This window comes from Corythoichthys intestinalis, chromosome 16 (assembly GCF_030265065.1).
Source record: "Corythoichthys intestinalis isolate RoL2023-P3 chromosome 16, ASM3026506v1, whole genome shotgun sequence".
Classification (NCBI taxonomy): Eukaryota; Metazoa; Chordata; class Actinopteri; order Syngnathiformes; family Syngnathidae; genus Corythoichthys; species Corythoichthys intestinalis.
Window position 1 is genome coordinate 11,533,775 of NC_080410.1, and position 18,434 is coordinate 11,552,208.

General features: G+C 38.8%; 1 protein-coding gene across 1 annotated transcript; it reads left to right on the top strand.

Moving 5' to 3' along the window:
• Window positions 1-9,154: 9,154 nt before the first annotated feature.
• LOC130931614 (3-mercaptopyruvate sulfurtransferase-like) lies at window positions 9,155-18,137 on the top strand. Its single transcript, XM_057860530.1, has 2 exons — window positions 9,155-9,778; window positions 15,724-18,137. The coding sequence occupies exons 1-2, from the start codon at window positions 9,190-9,192 to the stop codon at window positions 16,020-16,022; spliced, it is 888 nt and encodes a 295-aa protein (XP_057716513.1). The 5' UTR covers window positions 9,155-9,189; the 3' UTR covers window positions 16,023-18,137.
• The last annotated feature ends 297 nt before the right edge of the window (window positions 18,138-18,434 follow it).

Here is an 18,434-nt window from a genome sequence, read left to right on the forward strand (position 1 = left end):
ATGTTATTGATTTTTCAAAATAAATGACAAAACGATTTTATTTTCCAGGTGTTGCTGTAAACCGTCAAGTAATTACCCTTCCAAGAGTATGCCTGTGTCGTCAGGAGATCCCAAACGTGAGAGCCAAACTTGAGGAGGCTGAAGCACTGACAGGGGCATGAATCACATTAAAAAAAATAAAACCATAAATTGTAAACAACATTGACATATTTTGTTGACTGTTTAATGTATTCTGTTGGTATATAATATATTGTAATCATATTACATTCTGAAACACTATTCAATAGGCCACAATAATAAATGATACCAGATTTATGTTGAATCAGCATCAGCTTTTGCTGTCAGATTGTAACACAACATAGAAAGCTAAGTTATACCAAGCACACAATGGCACACATCAAAGAACATAAATTTAGTTGGTTGGTGTTGGTTGGTGTTATACTTGTATAGCGCTTTTCCACACAAAGTTAGGATAGCAACGGACTAGCGCAACAATGAAAAATTATAATGACAGTGGGAAATATGTATTTACTCTTTTCTGTAGCATTAAGTGTTCTCTATACAAAGATAAATCATTAATAAAATATGAAGGTAACTAGATTTTTCTTTTAAAAATGTGTACAGTATATATGAATAGTTTATGATTTCAAGTCATCAAAATTTGCTACATTTATTTCTCCTAAGTCATCGTCATCTGATGTCGCAGACAGAACAAATTCAGCATCTGGCAGGCCTCATGGGATCTCTTCAGTCGTCATCGCTGGACACTGCATCACTTGGGTCATCATATGACTCGACCCACTCTCTGTTGATTTTGGGAAACTGGGTGGCAACTGACTTGCAATGCTTTTTTCATCGTGTTGAGTGTTTCCGCCGCTTAATTTTTTTTGTTTGGCTTCCTGGAGAAAAAAGAAAAAAATCACAGCAATATGAAAATATTGGATGAATCCTAATTTTGATTTAATAATTTTTAATAATAATTTCTTGGTGATCAAATAATAATGCCCCAGTCAAATCAGCATCTATTTGATGCTATTGTTCCTTCTTCATAAAAAAAAAAAAAATGTCGCGCTTCAACAAACAGGCAGTAGGAGTCCCCCTCGTTTATCAACAGAAGTGCATCAAATTTTAGAATCATAATAGCCAGTAAAGGTCTCTACTTACGTTTATAAGGCAAGGCAAGGCAAGGCAAATTTATTTATATAGCACAATTCAACACAAGGCAATTCAAAGTGCTTTACATCACATGAAGACCATAAAAATCACATTTAAATCAACACAACGTAAAAACCAAGACAAATGATCACATCTATTCACAGAATAAAAATAAATAAATAAAAATAAAACAAAAATAAAAATAAAGCAAAAACTACTACTACTAATAATCATTGAAATCAGCAATGGAGATAAGCACAATAGGAATAGAAGGCAGGTAGGTTGAAATATATAGACAGTTATGGATATGCAGTGCCAAACAAAAGCGTTTTTAGCCCTGATTTAAAGGAGCTAACAGTTTGAGCATACTTCAGACGTTCGGGTAACTTGTTCCAGAGGTGAGGAGCATAATAACTAAATGCTGCCTCACCCCTCTTGGTTCTTGTTCTTGGAACATGCAGAAGACCCGTTCCAGACGACCTTAGGGGTCTAGATGTCTCATAGGAATCTAACAAGTCAAGCATGTATTTTGGTCCAAGGCCATTAAGTGTTTTGTATAAAACCAATGTTGCATTGATGTAGGTTTTCAAAGCTGTCGTCGCTGAAATGATGAAAACAATGAGCCGATTGAGACCTGTATGCATGCTCACAAAAACGGTCCAAATCTTTGCAGGAGAAGTTTTTGGGGACCACTCATAGAGTCTCGAATCTTCCTGTGAGCAATTCATCGCTACACATCGAGATGGCATGATGAATCTCGCGAGTAAAACCCAGAAAATGTATGCAATACAGTTGTGGTCAAAAGTTTACATACACTTGTGAAGAACATAATGTCATGGCTCTCTTGAGTTTCCAATTATTTCTACAACTCTGATTTTTCTCCGATAGAGTGATTGGAACAGATACTTCTTTGTCACAAAAAACATTCATGAAGTTTGGTTCTTTTATGACTTTATTATGGGTTAACAGAAAAAGTGATCAAATCTGCTGGGTCAAAAATATACATACACGGATCTGAAAAAGCGAATCATTGACTTGAACAAGTCAGGAAAGTCACTTGGAGCCATTTCAAAGCAGCTGCAGGTCCCAAGAGCAACAGTGCAAACAATTGTTTGTAAGTATAAAGTGCATGGCACTGCTTTGTCACTGCCACGATCAGGAAGAAAACGCAAGCTATCACCTGCTGCTGAGAGAAAATTGGTCAGGAGGGTGAAGATTCAACCGAGAATCACCAAAAAGCAGATCTGCCAAGAATTAGAAGCTGCTGGAACACAGGTGTCAGTGTCCACAGTCAAGCGTGTTTTGCATCTCCATGGACTGAGAGGCTGCCGTGCAAGAAGGAAGCCCTTGCTCCAAAAGTGGCACCTTAAGGCTTGACTGAAGTTTGCTGCTGATCACATGGACAAAGATAAGACGTTCTGGAGGAAAGTTCTGTGGTCAGACAAAACAAAAATCGAGCTGTTTGGCCACAATGCCCAGCAATATGTTTGGAGGAGAAAAGATGAGGCCTTTAACCCCAAGTACACCATGCCTACCGTCAAGCACGGTGGTGGTAGTATTATGCAGTGGGGCTGTTTTGCTTCCAATGGAACTGGTGCTTTACAGAGAGTAAATGGGATAATGAAGAAGGAGGATTACCTTCAAATTCTTCAAGATAACCTAACGTCATCAGCCCGAAGATTGGGTCTTGGGCGCAGTTGGGTGTTCCAACAGGACAATGACCCCAAACACACATCAAAAGTGGTAATGGAATGACTAAATCAGGCTAGAATTAAGGTTTTCGAATGGCCTTCCCAAAGTCCTGACTTAAACCCCATTGAGAACTTGTGGACAATGCTGAAGAAACAAGTCCATGTGAGAAAGCCATCAAATTTAACTGAACTGCACCAATTCTGTTAAGAGGAGTGGTCAAAGATTCAACCAGAAGCTTGCCAGAAGCTTGTGGATGGCTACCAAAAGCGCTTAATTGAAGTGAAAATGGCCAAGGGACATGTTACCAAATATTAGCGCTGCTGTATGTATATTTTTGACCCAGCAGATTTGATCACTTTTTTCTGTTCACCCATAATAAAGTCATAAAAGAACCAATCTTCATGAATGTTTTTTGTGACAAAGAAGTATCTGTTCCAATCACGCTATCAGAGAAAAATCTGAGTTGTAGAAATAACTGGAAACTCAAGAGAGCCATGACATTATGTTCTTCACAAGTGTATGTAAACTTTTGACCACAACTGTATATGGCGAGGATAGCGTGGTGCTATATTTCCGTGTTCAGAGTGGTGGCAAGGCTTCCTGGAAGTTACGTCATCAGGTAGCGGTCGGCAGGGCCTCCCTCGTCCCTCGTTGCTATGGTGTTGTTATGGGCATAACTCAAAAACTACACGGTCAGTTATTATTATTTTTTTTTAATGTGACTTTTTGAGACAGCGAATAATGCATTTAATACAATTCAACTGAGTACAACACTCAAGAGCGAAATCCGAAAAGCTATTCAGTTGCCCTTTAAAGACACAAGATTATTTTTCATCTTTGGATCCAAACCTACTGGTGAATGTAAATGTTATACAGTTAATAGAAAGTTTGGGGGCTTGTAGTTAATAGGGGTGTGACAATATATCGATATGTTGATATATCACAATACTTTGTATCACAATAGGTTATTGATATGCTCCCACCAAGAATCGACAGATTTAAAAAGATGTCACTGGTTATATAAAGGAACCAACAGGTTGCTCCCAAAAATTTCCATTAGAATAGTGTCTGTTAACTCATTGGCTGCCATTGACGGCGCTAGTTAGACATCCAATTCATTTTGACTGGGAGGGGTTTATTCGCCCGCTCCCTGTCAAAATTAATTGGTCATGTAGCACTGTCAGTTGCACTCAAACATGAGATTTCAAAGCGATTCCTCTCAGTTTAAACATAATTAGACATCTAACACTGTCAATGGCAGCCAGTGAGTTAAGACACTCATTTGTTTACAAGAATGTTGAAAAAAATTAAATGTAACTGTTTTTATTTACAGAAATTTTGCCCTAAAATATTCTCGCGGTCTGTGAGGAAGACAAACGTTTTTGACAAATCGTCCATGGCAGCGCAAAAAACAAAACTTTTTAAAATAAATTTTAAAAATAAAATAAACATTGTTTCTTTCCCCCCATTTGGAAATTGTTTTGTTTTGTTTTGTTTTTTAATCGTTGAAACGTAGAATATCGTAGATTGATACATGTGTCAGGAAATGAATTGATTTGAAAAAAATGGTTGCATCGCCATGTTATAAGATAATCGTTATCGCTAGCCTTGTATCGCATATTGTATCAGGAACTAACCTGAAGTTCCCACCCCTAGTAGTTAATAAAGTGCTGGCCAAAAGTATTGGCACCCCTGCAATTCTGTCAGACAATGCTCAATTTCTCCCAGAAATTGATTGCAATTACAAATGCTTTGGGTGTAATATCTTCATTTATTTTGCTTGCAATGAAAAAACACAGGAGGGAATGAAAAAAAAAATTTAAATCATTATCCTTATACACAAAACTCCAAAAAGGGCCAGACAAAAGTATTGGCACTCTAAGCATAATACTTGGTAGCACAACCTTTAGACAAAATAACTGCGAACAACTGCTTCTGGGGTGCCTTCTCCAAACTGCCATTTTCAGATCTCTCCACAGGTGTTCTATGGGATTCAGGTCTGGGCTCATTGCTGGCCACTTTAGAAGTCTCCAGTGATTTCACTCAAACCCTTTTCTAGTGCTTTTTTAAGTGTGTTTTGGGTCATTGTCCTGCTGGAAGACCCATGACCTCTGAGGGAGACCCAGCTTTCTCACACTGGGCCAAAATCATTATGCTGCAAAATTTGTTGGTAGTCTTCAGACTTCATAATGCCATGCACACTGTCAAGCAGTCCAGTACCAGCGGTAGCAAAGCAACCCCAATACATCAGGGAACCTACGCCATGTTTGACTGTGGGGACGGTGTTCGTTTCTTTGTAGGCCTGGGTTTTTTTTCCTGCAAACTCTATGTTCATGCATTTTCCCAAAAAAGCTCTACTTTTGTCTCATCTGCCCAGAGAACATTCTTCCCAAAAATTTTTGGTTTTTCATGTAAGTTTTGGCAAACTCCAGCCTGACTTTTTTATGTCTCTGGGTCAGAAGTGGGGTCTTCCTGGGTATCCTACCATAGAGTTCCTTTTCATACAGACGCCGACGGATAGTACGGGTTGAAACTGTTGTACCATCAGACTACAGGACAGCTGGAACTTGTTTGGATGTTAGTCGAGGTTTTTTATCCACCATCCGCACAATCTTTCGTTGAAATCTCTCGCCTATTTTTCTTTTCATCCACATCTAGGGAGGTTAGCCAGAGTGCCATGAGCTTTACATTTATTGATGACACTGCGCACGGTAGACACAGGAACATTCAGGTCTTTGGAGATGGACTTGTAACCTTGACATTGCCCATGATTCCTCACAATTTTGCTTCTCAAGTCCTTAGATAGTTCTTTGGTCTTCTTTCTTTTCTTCATGCTCAATGTGGTACACACAAGGACACAGGATAGAAGTTGAGTCAACTTTAATCCATTTTAACTGGCTGCAAGTGTGATTTAGTTATTGCCACCACATGTTATGTGCCACAGTAAAGTAACAGGTGCTGTTAATTACACAAATTAGAGAAGCGTCAAATGATTTTTCAAAGGGTGCCAATACTTTTGTCCGGCCCATTTTTGGAGTTTTGTGCATAATGATAATGATTTAATTTTTTTCCCATCTGCTTTTGTGTTTTATCATTGCAAACAAAATTAATGAAGATATTACTACCAAAGCATTTGTAATTGCAATCATTTTCTGGGAGAAATTGAGCATTATCTGACAGAATTGCAGGGGTGCCAATACTTTTGGCCAGCAGTCTATGTCTGCATCACAGTTGAGAGGTTCTGAATTTTAGATAGCAATTTAGGCTTTCTTGTGTGGAGTGTCCGTGTGTTCTACTGTAATACTCAGATTACAGACTTGGACATTCCAAAAAATATGTTCTTAAATGAAATTCCAAGAGGTTTGAAAGTTTTTTGTGTAAAAAATCTACACACTCCAGTCCAAATTCCAGGTTTTTGTCATATTAAAAGTTTAAGACCAAGTTAAATAAAAGAAAAGCGAGACCTGCATAACAAAAGTATTTTCAATAGAAAGAGTATGAATAAACAAGAGCGATAATGTGGTTCGTAAGTGTGCGCCACACCATTCCCATCTATACCTAAGTGAAATGGGGGTCAATACGCAACTAAAGTTACAGAACGAAGTCTGGACATTCTTTGAGCTAAACCCTTTGCTCTGTCATTGATTAAATCCTCATCACGTGGTTTATGGACGACCTGTTGTCCTCCAGGGTCTGCATTCCCCAGCATTTCCTTGTGTTAGCTTTTATTTCCGGTTGCTGAAGACAATTTCATTTTAGTGTGACATTTATCCCTTACAAATACTGGAACATTCAGAAAATAATGTTACATTGTATTGGATAGTGGTTTTTGAAAGCGTGGTAGCCTCATAGGCGGAGTTTGACTTTTGGGGCAGGGGGGGCACAACATGTTGATGACCCCAAAATGCAGTGTCAGCAATAAAATTAACTTACAAGAATATTTATAATAATAAGCTGACAATGAGCAATTTTTTGTTTATACATATATATAATATATATATATATATATATATACAGTGCCTTGCAAAAGTATTCGGCCCCCTTGAATCTTGCAACCTTTCGCCACATTTCAGGCTTCAAACATAAAGATATTAAATTTAATTTTTTTGTCAAGAATCAACAACAAGTGGGACACAATCGTGAAGTGGAACAACATTTATTGGATAATTTAAACTTTTTTAACAAATAAAAAACTGAAAAGTGGGGCGTGCAATATTATTCGGCCCCTTTACTTTCAGTGCAGCAAACTCACTCCAGAAGTTCAGTGAGGATCTCTGAATGATCCAATGTTGTCCTAAATGACAGATGATGATAAACTGAATCCACCTGTGTTTAATCAAGTCTCCGTATAAATGCACCTGCTCTGTGATAGTCTCAGGGTTCTGTTTAAAGTGCAGAGAGCATTATGAAAACCAAGGAACACACCAGGCAGGTCCGAGATACTGTTGTGGAGAAGTTTAAAGCCGGATTTGGATACAAAAAGATTTCCCAAGCTTTAAACATCTCAAGGAGCACTGTGCAAGCCATCATATTGAGATGGAAGGAGCATCAGACCACTGCAAATCTACCAAGACCCGGCCGTCCTTCCAAACTTTCTTCTCAAACAAGGAGAAAACTGATCAGAGATGCAGCCAAGAGGCCCATGATCACTCTGGATGAACTGCAGAGATCTACAGCTGAGGTGGGAGAGTCTGTCCATAGGACAGCAATCAGTCGTACACTGCACAAATCTGGCCTTTATGGAAGAGTGGAAAGAAGAAAGCCATTTCTCAAAGATATCCATAAAAAGTCTCGTTTAAAGTTTGCCACAAGCCACCTGGGAGACACACCAAACATGTGGAAGAAGGTGCTCTGGTCAGATGAAACCAAAATTGAACTTTTTGGCCACAATGCAAAACGATATGTTTGGCGTAAAAGCAACACAGCTCATCACCCTGAACACACCATCCCCACTGTCAAACATGGTGGTGGCAGCATCATGGTTTGGGCCTGCTTTTCTTCAGCGTGGACAGGGAAGATGGTTAAAATTGACGGGAAGATGGATGCAGCCAAATACTGGAACATTCTGGAAGAAAACCTGTTGGTATCTGCACAAGACCTGAGACTGGGACAGAGATTTATCTTCCAACAGGACAATGATCCAAAACATAAAGCCAAATCTACAATGGAATGGTTAAAAAATAAACGTATGGAATGGAATAGTCAATGGCTAAGTCAAAGTCCAGACCTGAATCCAATCGAGAATCTGTGGAAAGAGCTGAAGACTGCTGTTCACAAACACTCTCCATCCAACCTCACTGAGCTCGAGCTGTTTTGCAAGGAAGAATGGGCAAGAATGTCAGTCTCTCGATGTACAAAACTGATAAAACATACCCCAAGCGACTTGCAGCTGTAATTGGAGCAAAAGGTGGCGCTACAAAGTATTAACGCAAGGGGGCCGAAAAATATTGCACGCCCCACTTTTCAGTTTTTTATTTGTTAAAAAAGTTTAAACCATACAATAAATTTTGTTCCACTTCACGATTGTGTCCCACTTGTTGTTGATTCTTGACAAAAAATTAAAATTTTATATCTTTATGTTTGAAGCCTGAAATGTAGCGAAAGTTTGCAAGGTTCAAGGGGGCCGAATACTTTTGCAAGGCACTGTATATATATATACACACACACACACAGTGGGGAGAACAAGTATTTGATACACTGCCAATGGGAAAATTGGCAGTGTATCAAATACTTGTTCTCCCCACTGTATATTAATTATATGCAAAGCAAATGACTAAGGTGCTCGAAAAATAATTTCGACCCATTATAAAAAATGTTTTTTGTTCATTTCATTCATTTTTGTTGCAGTTTTATTGCTTTACAACTAAACACGTATATATATGTATATATATCTATATAGGAAAGTCAATTACATGCAATGACACTTTTCGACCTCCACCATTAAGACTGGTTTTGATGAACGTCAAATCCAGTCCAGATCTTCTAGTTGGCTATTTGACTTAATTTTTTGTAATCACATTTTACTGCATCACCCAGTGAGCTTTTAAGTAATGCCTGTACAGTAGTAACAATTTCCAAAAACAGTAATCAGAATTTCAATAATAATTAATAATAATAAGAATTAAAGGATGAAAATAAAACGTTCTCAAAGTGCAAAAGTCCATTGTTTTTACTGGCCATTTCTCTTCGGCGCCCAAATAAATAAATAAAATAAAAATAAATAAATAAATAAATAAATAAAGTCAAACAAAATCGGAAAGACATCGCAGTCATTTGTTTTTACTAGCCTTTCTCCGGCGCCCTCTACTGTTTGATGTATGAATCACAACTGTCAATACCATCATGGCGGCATTGACTCGCGCTGTGGTCTCAGCCCAGTGGCTAGCGGACGCAATCAGAAACGGCCTCGTGGGTTCCAAGATTCGGGTTCTGGACTCTTCATGGTATCTTCCGATAACCAAACGGGACCCAAAAGCTGAGTTTGCGGAGAAGCATATTCCGGGTTCCTTGTTCTTCGACATAGACGAGTGTAGTGACCAGAGTTCACCATATGGTCACATGTTGCCCCAAAGCAGCCACTTTTCACGGTATGTGGGCAACCTGGGCATCGCCAACGATACGCATGTGGTCGTGTACGACACGAATGACTTCGGCTCGTACAGCGCCCCCCGCGTCTGGTGGATGTTCCGACTGTTCGGCCACAGTTCGGTGTCGTTGCTGGACGGGGGCATGAAGAACTGGTTGGCCGAAGGACGCCCGGTGACGTCGGAACTAGTGAAACCGGAGCGTAGAGACTACCAGGCAAATCCGAACCTTGCTTGGGTGAAGAGCTATGAGGACATTCTGGATAACATCAGCACCAAGAAGATTCAGGTGGTGGACGCCAGGTCTGCGGGGAGATACAGGGGGATCGAACCCGAGCCCAGAAAAGGTGAGCAGAATTTTGCAATACACCAGTTCATGTTGTATCCATATTAAATACCTATATGGGAAACTCTGGGTACCGACTGATCAGTACGATTTGCGAGACAAGTCTCACAGTAAGGGTGCAACAAACAATTTTTAAATAAGTAATTAATCAGACGATTAATTAACCGATTAATCGAATAAATGTTACTTTTTTAAATGACCTTCCCATTTTAACTTGGAAGTTGTTTTAGTCATGTTGTAAGTAACAATGAAGCTGAAATGGATGATTATTTCCTTCATAAATGATATTTCATTACAGCTTCCTGACTTAACTGTAGCCTATAGACCCCAATCACAAACGTCACACGATCACTTGATCGCTGTATTGTGCCGCCATATTGTCCGTCATTGTGTGTCCGTATTGTCAATGATCGTACTTTCTAAAGGTGGATTCACTTGCAAATTATGGAAGCCTCAGTGCTTTCAGACGCTGTAAACTCATTGAATGAGTTGCATAAAAGCCGTTATTTGGAAAAGCTTCGGTCGATCCAGTCGCCAGATCCATATTTGATGCCCAAACCGATGTTTCCTCCCGTCCGGTCCCGTCCCGTGCGTCAGAGCTCGTCCTGAGACCACAAATTTTCCAATCATACTCCAGTTTATGTCACGATGAGGAGTCGGGTACCCAAAATCGGCACCGGCCCGAATATAAACCAACATTTGGTCAGCTGAGCGTCACCGTTGTCACGATTGTAAAATGAAACTTCATCGACAACGGGCCGGTGTGTGCCGAAAAGTAGCTGCCCGGCGTGAAATGTCCCCCCTGATGGGAGCGCTTATTTATAACGCTTTATTGACGGGAAAAAATTCATGTTTTCATGGACGCATTACAGTAATGGATTTAAGACTGTAAGATCAGTTTTAAATAATTAAATTACACAAAATATTAGTACTGTATTTTTGTAACAAATCGTGGACTAGGCCACATAACCATCTTTGAACAGAAATGTGACCGTGGCGATGAGCTTCGTAGTCTCCGTCTGATGATGTCTGCGATCGTGTTGGCATCATATTGATGTTTTCACCGCTGTCTAACGGCTGTCGACACAAATTTTTTAATTTTATTTATTTATTTATTTATTTTTGTATTTCTTTGGCTTAATGTGGTTATGCAATGGGTTATTCTACAGTATCATTATGACAGCAGTCCATATAGATAACTTTGTGCTAAGAAAAAAAAAATACCATTGTTTAAAAAAAATCCAACAAAGATATAAGCAGTTACTCACAATGTTACTCATTAATTATTCTTTAAAAAAAAAAAAAAAAAAACACTTTTTTGCTTGAGTACATTTTTTGGAAGACTACTTTTACTTGAGTAATATTTGAATTTGAATTTGAATTGAATATTTGAAGTAACGCTACTCGTACTTGAGTAAAATTTTTGGCTACTCTACCCACCTCTGCCTATAACTGCACAGTTTTAAGTACATAAAACTTGTTAAAGTTTTTAGCAAAGTTTCTGACGATAAAACATAATCTCCCAGTACACAAATCAGACAAAAGTCCTCTTCATTCAAAAAAAGTGCTGCTGATTAACTTTTTTTTTTTCGTGTGGGCAAAGCACTGATATAAATTGTGCCAATGACTCATTTATTTTATCTAAACAAACTAAACAACAAAATCGAATAAGGAGGAGGCAGACTGTAATGAATGAGTTTTCTTTATCAAACAGTTGTTTATAAATACAATGGCAATTTACAGTCTAAATGACAGTTTGTGTTGACTCTAAGCTGTTATTTGTATGGGTTTATGTGTGTGGTTTCTGTATTAAGGGGTGGCGTGGCTCAGTGGTAGAGTAGTTGTCCCCCCATACCAGAGGTTGTGGGATCGATTCTCCGCCCTGATGAACACGTCTAAGTGTCCTTGAGCAAGATACTGAACCCCACGTTGCTCCTGGTGCTGCGTCACCAGTAGGTAGATGGCGAGATAGTGTAAAGCGCTTTGAGCGCCTTGAAAGGTGGAAAAGCGCTATATAAGTATAACACCATTAAAAGAAATGAGACATACTCCTATGTGATACATTAAAACTGTTCAGACTAGGGCTGCAGCTATCGAATATTTTAGTAATCGACTGAAAATTCTATCGATTAATCGAGTAATCGGTTAAAACAAATATATTTTTAGGTGAAGAGCAATTATAAATATACATGAGAAAACAAGACATTTCATCTAATCATGAACCATTTTCAGTCAATCAATGTCTTTATTTTCGATGTATATTGTAGCTAGAATTAAAAAAAAAAAGACTAATTCACTGCTTTCACTTAAAAAACTTTTAGATCTTATTTAAAAAAAAAAAAAATATATATATATATATATATATATATATATATATATATTACCTAAAAATGCCGTTACGCTTGATAACACACATCACTTAAAAGTTAGGATTTTTTCCCACGTGTTTCAATTGAATTTCTCTTTGTGTCAAGCCATTTTTAAGTTCTAGTTAAGTTTTAAGTTAGTCTAAACTGTAAGTCCTGATAGGATTTTGAGTTTTTGCAGTGTTTAAAATAAATGTATGATACAGGCTGTACTGGAGCACATTAGGGACCAGTGCTACTTGGTGTTTTATCCAGCAATGACTACTGAGCTAAAATTGATAGTTAGCATGATTAAGTTTTTATTTTACACCCTCATCACTCCACAATGCTATGTTATGTTAAAGCCTGTATGTAAGACACGTTAGCCACGCAACGACAGTGGTCATAATTAATTGAAACCTAGTCCTCCGCAGGGCTAACTTTACGTGAGCTAGTAGCGACAGTAACGTTAATCTTATTTATTAGCGCTTAGCGCTCTTTATTAGCGCTCTTTATTAGCGCTTAGCGCTGTACTGCTTTAAGATGGCGGCTGTTTAATAACGCTGCCCAGACGCGGCCGAGTCTGTCATTTCGCATCTAGTTCAACATACATGTGATCTTTGAGAGACGCATCAGACGCTAGCTGTTACCAACTTAGCATCGTGCGGGCTAGTATTTGGCAACGTCGGCGTCGTTTGTGGCGGCTGTCAGCTGCAGTAAGTTTTTTTTCCCCCTTCTTCCTCTCCGCACGTGACAGCGCGTTGTCCCGCATTAAAAGTAGTCCGAGCAAAACGTGATGCTTAGAGTTGTCAAAATAAACGATTACTCGAGTTGAATAAAATTACTCGGATCAGTTTTTAAACTCGAGTTACTCGAGTTGCTCGAGTACTCGTTTCAGCTCTAGTTCAGACCAATAGGACGCTCAGTTTCCCATTCTCCATGTCGAGCAGCTGAACAGGACAGGTTAAAAAAAAGAAATGAGAAAACTTTACTATCTAACATTAACTCAAGTGCTAGTATGCGTCTCCAAAACACAACACAAACGCACACTTAAGACACTGATTAGCAAAATCGCTAACTAGCTTAGTGCTCCGTGTTAAGTAGTTGTGTCTCATCAGTCGTCAGCAAAAAATATGAATAATACAGTTGGCTTCATTTACTCACCTCAGTGGGAGACCCAGTGGATCTAACAATACAAAAGACAATCCACAGTAATTCTCGACATTTCGTAATACTATTGAGCTACTATCAGCAACCCAACCTGAATGTAGCAGTGAGCTCTCTCTCTTGCTTTGCTAACTGGCACGCGCACGTAGCCTCATATTACACACAAACAAGGACCCAATTGGGACCGATCATAGTTGCCGGCAAAAATCGATTATCAAATTAGTTGGCAACTAATTTATTAATCGATTTCAATCGATTAGTTGTTGCAGCCTTAGCTCACAATAACAATTATCTCTCGATATGGCGAAATAACAATTAGCGATACAAGGGCCGGGAAATCAGTCTTCGATATTCTACGATACAGCTATTAAAGAGAAAAGCAAGCCACTTGTCCGTTGCAGCCCCCTCCCTCACTCCCTAAATCCATCCGTACCTATTCACAGCTTTAATTTAAAAAAAAAAAAAAAAACTGCTCAAAACCTCCCTTTTTAAACTGTTGTTAAAATTATAATTATTTTTATGGTTTTGTTCTGCTTATGTTGTTTGCTAATTTCTTTGTTTTGACTAAAGCGTCTCTGAGCATCTGTTAAAGCGCTCGACAAATACAATTTATTATAATTAATTCTAAATGGAAAAATAAACAATGTTTATTTTTCACGCGGACAATCTGTCCAAATCCATTGTCTTCCTCACAGACTAATATAGTATTTCAATAAACATTTCTTTAAATACTAGTATATACAGCAATACTACATTGTTGCTGATACTGGTCTACTGCGAGTGGCAAGAAGCAAAGAATTGTGAGTTTATATCCCCTTTCACATACCCTGAAACACCGTTAAAATCCTGGGATTTAAACGGGCAGGCCTTGTATGTGAAAGCAATTTCCCGGGTCGACTGACACGAAGATTACGCAGACATGTAACGGGTCGTGTCTTAGTATAATGTTAGAGACTTTCATGGAACGAGGCGTATGTGAAAGCAAGTGTTAAATTCCCTGGTCACAGCACGATGGCTGATGACGTAAATATGATGGCGGGTTGATTGTCACTTCCTCTTTCTTCGCAGTAAGACATAAAGCAGTAAACAAACATCGCAATTATCAACATAGCAAACTGGAAATGCCAAAATAAACTGAAAACATAATGAAATTAAATTGCTACTTGATCGTAGAGCCGAGGAAGAGAGTACATATTACATCTTCGGAAATGTGTGGCTTATTTTGTTGCTGATGTTAGGGACCGCAGCCACGGAAACAAGGTTGTGCCTCAAATTAGAAAACAAGGGTTTATTAAATACAAACAAAAATACACACGATTGCGGAAAAAGGGGAATAACACAATGGGTCCGTGACAATAGGTCAACGGGGATCATTAATACTAACCTAAGTGCCAGGCAGAGAGCAGATAAGACAACAAAACAAATACGCTCAAATACCACCACAAAGTAGGGGACTCCAAAACAAGGGCTGCAGACGAACAAGCTAGCAAATGCAAGAAATTCGAGAGTACAAGGTGTCAAATAGCGCCCAGCATGTTAATATCTCGGCACCCTTCTCTTGGATCGCCTGGGCTTAAATACAGTCTTTATGTACTTGAATTGGTTGCAGTTACGACGTCGGGAACGCTCCCACAACCAACAACAAACACGATTTGACCAACATTGTGACAACCAACGCCGACCAAAAATGACGTAATGTCCGGGTTATAAAATCACGCCAGCATCCCTCCCTGCACAGAAAGAGCCAGTGGGCAACACGAGACAAGTCTGTGAAAGCGTCCAAGCTGCGTCATTCCTGGGATATCTCTACATACGTGAAAAAAAAAATGACGCGAGTAAATCCCGCGTCACCTTACACGGGAATTTACCGGGATATATTTGTGAAAGGGGCTCATGTGTAAACAATTTTGGGAAAAATGTCAATAATATATATAGAGCTCGTAAAAGTGAACAAACCTGCTCTTTGTAACACATCTTGAGTCTTGAAACGACTATTGGTTGATGGCTATTGTCCTTTTTTAATACAACAAAGTACTTTTGTCACGATACAAAAATTTACTCGATGTAAATATAAAAAATATACTGTATATACTTTTTTTAAAAGTCAACAAATACTATATTCAACATTACATAAATAAAAAACCCAAAATTAAATGTTATTTATTAATATATAAAATGGAAAAATCTCTTCTATCACCATTACGTTCAACCAAATTTCCCCCAAGACTTGGGTTATGCAAAAACAAATAAATAATTAAAATAAATCTCACCAATTAGAACAATATAAGTAACGCTAAATTGCAATCAAATATCATATTCAGATACATATTTCAGTATCGATACATTTGTATAATTTTGACTACCCTGCCTAGAACAAGCGTTCACTGCAAACACTGTTTAATCTTTGGTCTACATTTTATTTATTTATTAACAGACACGTTACCAGGCCATTTTCCCGGCGCAATCAACATGCCATTCACTTCCTTCCTGGATGCCTCCGGAAAGTATCTGTGCAATGAGGACCTGTCCAGACTGTTCAAGGAAGCTGGGGTGAAATTGGACCAGCCGCTGTGGGCCACCTGCGGGTCTGGCGTCACGGCATGTCTCGTCGTTTTGGCTGCTCACCTGCTCGGGCACCCCGGTGTGTGCGTTTACGACGGTTCGTGGGCTGAGTGGTTTAAAAGAGCATCTCCTGAGAATGTCATCTCAGAGGGAGAGGGAAAGAAGGTGTGAGGCATCAGGAGGAAGCCAGTAATAACTGAAAAATAAATATGTCCCGAATGAATTCATCTATTGTAGTGTTGCACCGATACCATTTCTTGGTTCCCGATGCCCATTCTGACAATTAGCTGTGTGGTATCGGCTGATACTGTAGCAATACCGTTTTTTAAAAAAGGTATATTTTATTTTTTAAATACTAAATTACTGCATTCTGACTCGACTGTAAAGTAATTGATATCACGGCTTAACTCATTGTCTGCCATTGATTGCAGTAGACCAGTGTTTTTCAACCTTTTGTGAGTCACTGGCACGGCACGTTTTTACATTCGAAAAAATCTCGCGGCACACCACATACCAAAAATGCTCCAAAATTACTTTCAGTACAGTAATTTTCATTATAAAATCATTTTTATACTTACTCAGTGTGAAACTTGAGCCTGTTTAGATGAACACAATGCCGATATCCTGGCAGGAATCTTCTTCAACAGCTCTCAGTCGCTCTCTGTTTTTATTTTTATATAGCAGTTAGGCTTGAAAAGCTCAGAATGATCAGACAGGGGTACTTTAGCAATGTCTTTAACCGCATAGGGGCCAAACATCTAGGTGACAATGGCTTTGCAGGCTGGTAGTATTAATGTCTCTGCTATCGTGTGGGACTTTTTGGATTTAGCAACAAGTTCATCAACAAGGTACCGTAACTGAGGTCTTTCTCATTGACCTTTGAAGTTTTTCTCAAAAAAGGTGCCTGTTTCTATGTGTTTTCACGAAGGCTACTCCATCGAGTTGTTCTGAAACGACGGGTGTTTCTATGGAGATGTTTAAGCTTGCTTGGCACCATGGCACTGTTTGATAGTTGCTCGGGTTTGTAGCCATCAGCCACTTTGCTGTCCTCGACAATATGTTGGAATAAAACATGGGTGTGGAGGTGTGACAGTCGCCACATACGGATGAAATGGGAAGGACACTTTCGTGTATTTTGACACTTGAGGAGACTAATCAAATGATGTACAATAGACGTGCTGGGGTCCACATTGTCGCGGACAGAAAGGTGGCTGATGGCTAGAAATCCGAGCAGTTCTTGAACGTGACACGAGCAATACCTCACTCATCTGCACACGACCGCAATCTTCTACGTACTCCTTCCTTTCTACTGCAACTCCACCCAATGATGTTTGAAAAAAAAAAAAAAGCGCTATTAGATAATTTCTCGCGGCACACCTGACAACCTCTCGGCACACCGGTTGAAAAACACTGCACGAGACATCCAATCCATTTTAAGTGGGCGGGTGGCAGTGAGTGTACGAACGGTCACTCGCTGCCACCCTCCCATTTCAAATGAATTGGACATGTACTAATGATAAACTCATTGAAATTCACAGCAGAAGGTTGATTGGACACCACACAAATGGACATCTATCATCTTGGGAAGCATGGTGCAAATCTGACGGCCACCTAGGGTAGGGCAACAAGCAGCTGGAAACTAGATCTTGATATGTATTTTACAGCATTGGCAGACTATTTCTTAGTGCTCCCCTATACAGTTGACGTCATTTTGGTACCGTATCAGTATTGGTGCAACACTAATTAATCTATTAGTAACTGATCTGCACATTTAAATTGTGTTAGAGCTTTGTTGCAGTGTCCAATCAGGTCAGTGTTTACTCAAGTATAGTTAATGATTGAACGTTACAAACGCCTGCTGATATATGTCAGGACTCATGACCCACCGATCTTTTTCAGGCAGTTCAAGTTAAGTGACAATCTTTCATACCGACTTTACCGGTGGTTCAAAAACTAAGTGCACTTATTGATCATAGGAATGGTACTTATCTAAACATTTCAGTTTTATCATATAATTCCATTTAAACCTTGTAATGCTCATGGGTCTTTTGTCATTTTTCCACCAATTCCATTTAAACCTTGAAATGTTCATGAGTCTTTCTCATTTTTCCCCCAGAAAAAAAAAATATTGAGCTTGTCTTTACAGGAGCCGAAAGTGAAAAATATTGGAGAAGCAGAAATGCATTTATTATTACAGTTTATTTTATTAAACATGATTTGATGATCCTCTTTCTACCGTCATGTCTAAGAACTGTGCAAAATGAGCAGTGTCATTCCTATATATATATATATATATATATATATATATATATATATATATATATATATATATATATATATATATATATATATATATATATTTTCCCCCTCTTTTGTTTTGTGTCATTTCATTTCTAAATCACAATTGAAAAACTGGTAAAAACTTGTTGGAGAAACTACTGGAATGTTTTTTCCCTAACTTCAACCTCTCTTCTCTGGCGTCATCCAGTGTTCGTAGTCTGCGTTGACGCTAATTTAGGTCGTTTGATTCCGCATCGTTCCGGACTTATTACCGTGTTAAACTTTTTTTTTTTTTTTTAACCC